General features: G+C 41.1%; 1 protein-coding gene across 3 annotated transcripts in view; it reads right to left on the bottom strand.

The window, feature by feature from the left end:
• Positions 1–202: 202 nt before the first annotated feature.
• MED15 (mediator complex subunit 15) overlaps positions 203–9,589 on the bottom strand; it is a 44,186-nt gene continuing 34,799 nt past the window's right edge. For 2 of the 3 annotated variants that reach the window (XM_039504952.1, XM_039504954.1), the window contains 9 exons: positions 9,006–9,148; positions 7,910–8,037; positions 7,394–7,528; positions 6,937–7,000; positions 4,687–4,753; positions 3,754–3,914; positions 3,382–3,548; positions 1,917–2,015; positions 203–1,809 (listed from right to left, as the gene is read on the bottom strand). In XM_039504952.1, coding sequence (XP_039360886.1) covers positions 1,673–1,809; positions 1,917–2,015; positions 3,382–3,548; positions 3,754–3,914; positions 4,687–4,753; positions 6,937–7,000; positions 7,394–7,528; positions 7,910–8,037; positions 9,006–9,148 — 1,101 coding nt within the window. In that variant the 3' untranslated portion in view covers positions 203–1,672. The remainder of the gene's footprint in view (positions 1,810–1,916; positions 2,016–3,381; positions 3,549–3,753; positions 3,915–4,686; positions 4,754–6,936; positions 7,001–7,393; positions 7,529–7,909; positions 8,038–9,005; positions 9,149–9,589) is intronic. The other variant, XM_039504953.1, reaches the window with a different exon arrangement.

Raw genomic sequence — 9,589 nt, 5'->3', positions numbered from 1 at the left:
CTTCTGAACCTCTCCTCCAGCTGATGGTGAACTTGGCTGCTATTCTGCAGCACGGGACAACTGATGCAGTGCCATACATGATTCTTCCTCCCTCACTTCTGGGTGCAGAGATTTCAGCTCCCAATAAGACACATGAAGTAGGCACCAGCCTTTGGTCACTGCAAAGCTGTTGTCCAAGGACTAACATTGGAATGACAGTAGGTTAGTTTCAAACACAGGAATAATAATAAATTTATTACGATAAAACAAACATAATGCATTAGTTCATGTACAAAATATTGATACCACTCGGCTGCCTCAATCAGTGCTTACTAAGTACCCACATTTTAAAACATCCTAAAACTGATGACACCACACAGATTTACAGAGGTCACAGCAATTTCTTGACACCACTGTAAGAGTCCAGCTACTTGTCAGGGACTGTTGCACAATACTGGGGGATGGAGCAGGGTGTGATGGAAATACTTGAGACTTGGAAATTCCCTTACACACAGGAACTGAGAGTGAATGAACTACAAAGATAGGGCAAACTGAAATGTAATCACATTGTGTATGGAACCAGTTACTTATGGCAAGTGGCTCTATTTGCACTGCCTCACAACACAGTAGCTGCCATCTGTCTTGTGATCCTAATTGAGATGACCAGTAATACTTTTACAGTTGGGTGTCCTTCAGTGCCCAAGGCACATAAGGTCAATTGTCAGCCTTAGACCTGAGCTGTGTTCAGTTTTTTTAAACAAAGATGCGAGTGGGATATGCAAACACTTCCCATGAGTTGCATCACTCCCCAGGGAAGCCAACACCCAAGAGAAATGCCAGGTAAGATGCAATTCCCCTGGTAAGTATAAATGCAGATAAGTAGCTGCAGCCTGCTGGATTCATTTACAGTGCTGCTATGAGTCAATCAATTGATTTTCCCTGCACACACACTTGGAGCTCACAGGGAAATCAGTCAGCATGCACACTGAATACCCCTCCTTCAGATCATCCGACTTTCTAAGAGTGAGAAATGCATGGTCCGTGCTAACCAAAAACTGTTTATACAAAGTAGTGTTTAAAATAAGCTATAAAAATTTTCCTATGGTTGGTTTTCCTCCTAAACATAATTATTCAGATTAATCTGACGCATTAGGGATGCCCTAAAAAGGCCCCGATTTCTCCCCTTTCTTCAAATTAAATTACCAGACTCCTGCAACCATAGGGAAGTTTGTGAGCACATTCTAGCTGCAGCTAATTTATTCTTGGGGCAATATCAAGTCACACAACATACAGAGTGTGAGGAATACTGGCATCAGGCAAAGTCTGAAGCAAATTAGGACATTCTTCCCTCTCCTTTCTATACCAATCAGACTCCCTGATGGAAGTCTACAAATAATTTCTTCTCTAAGAAGACAATAAAAGCCCCTCCTAATACATCAGTCTCAAGAACCATATATACATGTTCTGTATATGTGAAAATGCTGGCAAAGTCCACAAAGGCAGAAGATAAAAGCATGAAATCTAACTCTAACACCAGGTTCCCTATTGAACCTGGCACCTAGAAACAAAACAGTATAAGGCTTTTTCTTCTGAAGTTCCCTCCCAAAATGCCTGTGATTCTTCCAGTGGCCATGGGAGAGGCCAGCTGTCGAGACCCAATTTCTTTGCTTCATGATTTCACAAGGGGAGGAAGTTATGCAGCAGAGAGGCAGGCTTGACGGATACTTTGTGCCCAGGTGTTTAAGAGTGCTGTGACTGAATGCTTGTCTGGAAGTTGCAGCAATTTTGATGTCATGTACTGATACACTGACTGCAAGAAGGGATTGGCTGCTGGAAAAGAAAAAAGACAGCCCAGATAAACACAGTTGCACAACAACTGATCCCCCACTTTTTGATCCCCCACTTTTTAAAGTGATGCCATCCTATTGTCCCCATACCATATTGTCGAGAATTGTCTATCCACAGAGGGCTCTGATCTGGATAGTCAGCTGGAACACTGAGCTGTAGTGGCGGGACATTTGGAAGGTTCTTGTCATCTAGAATTCAAACACATTTACTTTAACAAAAGATATTTTCCATCAGGGTATCAAAGTATGTCTTGTGTGGTGTTTTCCCTATGTCTATACATTATATAGTGGAATAGACAGGGAGGGACTAGATCTAATCTTGAATGGAACCAAGGCTATGAGTCTTCATTTCTGAAAAGCTCACTTTAAAAATGGCCTCTGCTTGCTGGAAGTGCAACCTGGACCTCCCAGCTCCACAACACACCCCACGCATCTCACCAGTCTCAGTCTTTCATGAAGTGTACTTCATTTGAGTTTGGTTTCCTAAATACGATATGTCTAGGCACTGTTCCTACTACACACGTAAGCCAGGACCAGAGCATTCCCATGTTTTGTCTGGTACACACTAAAATGAACCCACTTTACCTTTTTCTGTCCAAAGGCAAAAAAAGTTCACGGGAAGGTATACTCCATTCTTGCTTGGTTGAGAGAGAAGGGCAAAGACTTACACACACCACCAGCTGTGACAACTGCTGGTGCAGCTGGGAAAGACATTTTCAATACAATTAGACTGATCCAGTCCCTCTATGTCCCAATACCATGTTTTAGGGTGCTGAAAACTTTTCTCCTGAGTACACCAGGCATTAAACCATTTTCTAACACCAGTGGAGCTTGAGACAAGGGTGAGGAATTATCAGCAGCAAACTGCACCCATCAGTGCAAGAGGCAGGATTTTTCATCTGTGGAGAGTCAATCTAACAAGATCCAGTTGTACAGTTAAATACTGTACTGTTTCACTCTTGGGATTCTTCCAGTGGCAACAATTACCGACAAGTCCAATTTATTTCTCACATCCCAAATAGCAAGTTTCTTTAAATACAAGGAAAGAGAAACGTAGATATGTTTATAAATAGACCACTTCATACTATCAGGAATTCAGATTACCTGGAGAGTTTGCTTGGATCCCAATTTAGGGAACCAATTAAATGCACACATGGAGCAACAAAAAACGCTAATATTTCAGTTTAAAAAAAGCAGCATTTTATTCAAAGACTAGCCTAAAATACTGCCTTCTTTTAGTGTCAACACCAGGATACTGGGGATGGGGGGGAGGGGCAGAACACACAGAATAATTTAGCTTTAGAAAGATCATTTCTTCACTTTCTATAGAAGCTGTAAGTGGATTAAATATCTAGCTACTTGATTTGGGGTACATCCTGAGGCTGCTCCTGAACCAAGCTCTGCAGGATAGCACATTATGCATTACCACAACTCTGGCGAGCTAAAGAAAAACCATGATGAAATTATAGGCTGGCAAGATTTACAGCTGTATATATTCACAGGGGAAAATAAATCAACCCCTCTTGAAAACAGTCTTCATTTCTTCTTAGCTTACCTAGCTTGCATATGAGGTGGACTGTGCCATTATTACTGCAATGGGAGGGATCCAGATTCACCAGGAATTTAGGATTTAATCTTGCGACTTCCCCTTGTAATACATTTGGTATGGTCTGCCTTTCATCCTCTTCGTATTTACGCTTTCGAGGGGAAGCCATCTGGGCCCTGCGTAAAATACATCCACAAAAGGACTCAGAGTGGGCACCATGTTATGCCAAGGCCACGTTTTTCAAACTAAGTTGATTTCTCAAGTACTTTACAAATGACAAGGAAGCACGCATATATCCATCACCCCAGCCCATCCTTCCAACATTTCAACCAAATGATTAATTTCTCTTAAGTAGTCAGACAGCAGGGCAATGATACATACGTGATTGGAGGGCCATGTATCGCAGTCATAGCTGGCACAAAGGTACGGTAGAGGGAATGGTTGAAGACTGGTGAACGAATGTTTGCCAAGACAGCATCCAAAAGTGGCTGGCACAAGTACTGCTGTTTGGTAGGGGGCACTGGTGGAGGTGGAGGCGTGGGCTAAAGCACAAAGAAACACATCTTATTTTATGTGCTATCAGTCACAAATAGTCCTTACGAGACACCTTGTTATATTATTAATTATGCAAACTTTCACTACAGTATTTCTAATACATCTAAGAATCCCTTGCATTCCTCTAACCTCTGTTTTGTGCTACTCTAGAAACACTTCCTGAGTATCCCTGCGTATTCTAGCAGGGAAGTAAATCCAAATGAACTGTGAATTGGAAATAGATTGGTTAAACTGCATTAAACCACTACATGGGTACACTCATTCAGAATTAAACTTTGAAAGTGAATGAAGCTAAATGAAATTAAGACCACTTAAATTCTGAACAAGAGTGTCCATACAGGGGTTTAATGCAGTTTAACTGATCTATTTTTGCATTCACACCTTTAAGTAATTGGGATTAATTTTTCTGACTATCCCCATGTAGACAAACCCATAGTAAAGAAAATCGACACTGTCAGAATCTTTCATGTAGAAATCCTGTCTTGGTGACATCTGCTAAAGACAAGAACAAGGATCATTCCTAGGTGCCTGTACAAGGCACGAATACCTGACAGTTCAGTAAGCAGAATAATTTTTAAGAGGTGTGCACAAGGACACGCCTGCTGAACGGCCCAGTGTTTAACCAGTTTTCTGTTTACTTGCTCAGTCCAGCACTGTGAACACAAAGAGATGGGAAAATTCTGCCAAACTGGTGCCCTCTGTGGAATTCACTGCCAGCCTAACTCTCCAGTAAGATGAAAAGTAAACCCCATTGCTTACCACAGCCATGTCATTCTTGAGCTTCTCCAGAGCAATTTCACATTTCTGTAGAGTCTTCAGAGGGCATCTGAAAAGGAAGAGGAAAGAGTTAGCACAATTTGCTCTGCTGTCCAAGATGAGGATTTTGGGATATCTGAGCCTCCCATCCACATTATTTCAGTGCTGATATGCTTGGGTGCTGTTCAAAACAGGAACTATAGCTCTGCCTCAGGGAGCTTAAATTCTAAGTTAGATCACATGATTCAAACTTAACATTCTGGCAAATAAAGGTCCAATCACAAAGTGCTTAGATTTTTAAATAACTTATTTGGATCCTTGAATGGCTTTGCTGAAGGGCATATTAAGGAGGAACTTTAATGGAGAAGGAAAGAATGAATACTACAATGTCTCAGTGAAATGGAGCTGATTATTTTCAGCAAAATAAAAGTTAACGCAGGTGGATTTCTCCAATCATTTTGATTAGCTCAAATAGACTATTACAGCAAAGAACACACACCTGACTTATCAGTTTACTGAATGGCTTTCTATGAAACTGTGCACAAAAGATCCCATAGTGCATCTTAGGCAGGGTGGATAAAAATCAATGATTTTTTAAAAAAAAACAAAAAAATCAGATTGGTTTTATATAAATCAGATTTTTTTGATAAAATGCTTTTTGAGGAAAAAGCCTATCTAAAGATAGTTTTAATTAAGATATATATTATAGCTCAAAGAGATCTCATCATGGAATAGGGATTATAAATTCTAATTCTATAGTATGAGACAATATATTCAGGTAATGTTTAAGAAAAGTTTCATAAATGACTTCCAACAGTTCATGGATTAGGGACCCAATCTTATGGGGTTCCACAGGCTTCGGTACAGATTATTTAGGTTAATCCTTCTAGCTACCCAATGGGACTCAGTGCTCAGTTTAGAAGATACCAGAGATGCTTAGTTTTGCAGTTCTCAAACTGTGGATTTGAGTCTCCAGAGGTAACATGCTTGTTAACAATGTGTAAAAAAAAAAGTTTTTAAATAAATATATAGAGGTGAGAAATAACAGACCTCAAGTCTATTGTCCCTCTGCAAATTTGTGTACACAGAGTCAATCCCCTACCTCTCTCTAAAAGTGCAAAGTTTCAAAAAGTTCAATGAATAGAAGGTTGTTGGGGCAGAATAGATCTAGACAAGGAGATAAATGTGAGAAATGAGGGACATATGCTTGTTTTGTTAAAATATTATATGTTCGCTGTTGAAGAAAAAAATCCTGAATATGTTGTTGTTTGTTTTAGTTAAATAAAACAATTTAAATGTCTGTCTGATGATGTTCTCCTCCCAACACAGCACGGCAAAAAAATCCTCCAAATATTAATGATTAACCTGTTGAACTGGAGATATTTATGAAGTCATTGGGAGGTGAACTATCTGCTTCAATTACCTCTGGTAAATGAAATAACCAACCAACCATTCATTTTCTGATATAGCTGTAAAAACTAATCTGAAAAGTTTTCAAAATAAATCACTGTTTAAAAATGTATAGTGTGTACCTTCTAAAAATGAAATACACCTCTACCTCCATATAATTCTGTCCTTGGAGCCAAAAAATCTTACCGCGTTATAGGTGAAACCGTGTTATATTGAACTTGCTTTGATCCATGGGAATGCGACGCCTCCCCCCCCCGAGCACTGCTTTACCGTGTTATATCCAAATTTGTGTTATATCAGGTGGCGTTATATTGAAGTAGTGGTGTATATATCGATCTATCTCCGAGTTGTGAAGAATATGTATTAAAATTATAACCACCAACAAGAATGCACTTTTATGTAGAAATCCATGATTAAATCGAGTCTTCTTGACTAATGATTTAAATCAAATCCACCCTGGTCTTAGAGGACATCACATTGTAAAATCTTTTGGCAGGATTTTGCATAGCTTCCGAGGTAGAAAGTTGCAACACAGAATTTAGAATGAATCAGCAAAGAAGGGTTCTGAAATTTAAATCCCTCGCCCACCATTTCTCAAATAAAAGAAAGTCAGTGATACAACAACACTGAGGATCTGCAAAAACAAGGAAATTCAGATTAGAGTTAAGAACTGTCTAGATACAACATGTTGACGCAGGATGGTAGACTAATGTCTGGGACACCATTACTCATCTGGGACTCCATGGTAGCCTATGTATTCTCTCGTATTCCTGAGAGTGGGTTTGGGAGGAAGAGAGTTCATTGGGCAGGTGCTGGCACAAGCTAAACAGAAAAGGAAGTTACCGTTTTGAAGGATCAGTCAGGATATCCAAGAGGCTCTTCATCTTACTCAGGTCCTTCTTCCTATCTGAAATAAAATGAAAAGGACTAGTGAGCAATGCACTCGCTGCAGCCAGAGCTTCCAGCTCTGCAATCATTAACACGGAAAAAGGAGGTTGGGGAAACTGAAAACATGACCCATCTAAGGAGAAAGTAGTAAAGACCTGTGATTCTCCATCTTTTCATAAGGAAGTCTGTATCCATAAAAGTTTAGATATGGTAAAGAAAAAGAGAGGTCCTGAAAGGAAGGGATTTGGAGATGAAAATGTTTCCATGCTTCAGAGTTAAGTCTTTGCAACCATGAGCAAGGAAAACAACAGACATAGGCTTAGTCTGCCAGAACCCCTAAAAGAGCAGTACACAGCTGTCTCCACCAAAGACTGACAGGGAGAACTGTCCGGTAAAATACAAGAGACCACACCTTCATTTTTATCAATCTTATTGATCATCCTCCGAAGTGGCTCGATGTACTTTGACAGCTGTTTGAGTTTCTCCAGGTACTGCTGCTCTTCAGACTGGCTGGAGCTTGCTGGACTCATGACGGAGTTTGGATTTCCTGCACCAGGCAAAAAGGTGAAAATTATACATCGTATGTCAGAAGGGGTCAGAAAAAGCAAGATATTGGCTTATGAACTGTTGCTAGCGATTTCCAGCTGCATGAAACCCCAGAGCCATTTCTGTTTTGTCAGAAAGTTATGAAAACTCTCATGTAATTCAATGACAAAAAAAAAAAGAGATCAGACAATTCCAAAACTAGAATATTCTCCTTGCTGCACATGGCAAGTCCACCACTGAACTACTACTCACTAGTAGAGCTCCATAGAGCCAAGGGCATAATTGTGCAACGTCAGATTTCTCTGTGTATGTTTTAGTTACTAAGATGCATCACTGGATCATGCTCCGCAGTACAGTTCTTACTGATGACAATATGAGTTACCTGGAGTGTTTAAAGGACCTGGAGATGGGACACTAAAGTTCTGAGGTGTTCGTGCAGCTGCTGGGCTCTGGGATGGTTGAGGAGATGGACTGGGGAGGAAGCTGCTGGGAGATGGGGCTGGGCCGGAGCTGAAGAATGGAAATGAAAGTCAATTCAGTGCTTAATATGAAGACAAAGTGGCCTGTAAGAAGCTAGCAGACAAAATGGTTAGTCTGAGCGGGTATGTTTTACTGAGTGCTGCTGCAGCATTCTGCCCCCAGCTGCACTGGAGTGGGATTTACAAAAGTGCTCGGCATTGACTTGCTCTGCTCCCAGTGAAATTCATGGTAAAAATCTCATTGATTTCAATGGGAGCAAGGTTAGGCTAATGCTGAACGCTTTTGAAAATCCCACCCGTATATCACTGTACCACCCATAGGCCCCAATCAGAATCAGGGCCCACTGTGCTGCTAGGTGCAGCACAAACAGGTCTCTTCCCCAAAAAATTTACAATCTAAGACTGACCCAGTTTTTTGTCAGTTTCACCACCACTCTTGCACAGTAAAGATCCAGAATCCCTGCCAGAAAGGTTTGATTACAGCATTCAGTAAAGATTCCAAAGCTAACACCACTGAATTTTGACTTAGTGGGATAGACTCACTCTAGCAAGACTGAATTTTGTTAGCAGGTCTTTAGTAACTCCAGAGGTCTCTGAATAACTCCTCCATCAACACAGGAGCATGATGGGGCCTTTTTCTGCAGACCAAACAGAAGCCTTGTATTTAGGGGCCATTCCCTTCTGCTTCTGACATCCCATCCAATCCTTTAACTCCCACCTTCCATTAAGCCACAATAGTCAGGGGAGTATCTGTATGTGGCTACACACAGAGTAGCCTCAGAGAAGGTGAATGGGGAGGGGATAGCAATGTAAGCATGACTCCTCCAGGCTCCTATGACATGACAGCCCAAGAGCTGTGCTACTGAAGGTCCCAATCCCTGCAATGTCAGCATCAGGGCATCACTAGGGTTGGACTCCCCACTAGAAAGTGCACCAAGGCAAGCACCTATGACAACTCTGCAGCTGCCACTCACCTCTGGTGGTCACATTCTGGCTCACCTGACATTTGAGTTTGGCTGAGAAGTTGGCTGCCCTGGTTGAGGTGATGGCTGTGGCTGAGGAGGTGGTGGCATTGACTGGGGTGTCTGCGCTTGCTGGACAGGTGAAGGAGACGACATCATGGTAATGCTGCTCTGGCTGACCTGAAATGGGAAAGAAGACATTCACCAGCTGATAATGGGAACTTATCTCAAAAGGCTTTGGCTATGGTGAGAAGAGCATCCTCTGGACTCTATAAGAAACAGAAAAGTGTTAGTTTCCTAAACTCCTCCATAAAGAGCGCACTGCCAGCACCTCCCATTTCTTTCTTGGGGTACCCAGGGGAATGTTTCACACCAAGATTTAACTAACAGTTAAAACTCCAAAACACGTGCATTATTTTGGAGTCAGATATTGAGTTCCTCCTCCTTAGATTAAAATAGCAAGAGTTTCTTCTGAACTATTGTTTCTTTTATTATAACTATAGTAAACAAGGTCATGGAGGACTGGCTTGAGAATTTATGACCACAATAGAAAAACCCATCCTTATTTTTGCTTTCAATCTATATTCAAACCCTTTTCTTATTTTTTGGCTATTGCATACA

This window comes from Mauremys reevesii, linkage group 18 (assembly GCF_016161935.1).
Source record: "Mauremys reevesii isolate NIE-2019 linkage group 18, ASM1616193v1, whole genome shotgun sequence".
In the NCBI taxonomy this organism is placed as follows: Eukaryota; Metazoa; Chordata; order Testudines; family Geoemydidae; genus Mauremys; species Mauremys reevesii.
Note: the sequence above shows the minus strand (reverse complement) of the source record. Positions and strands in the feature narration are given on the sequence as shown.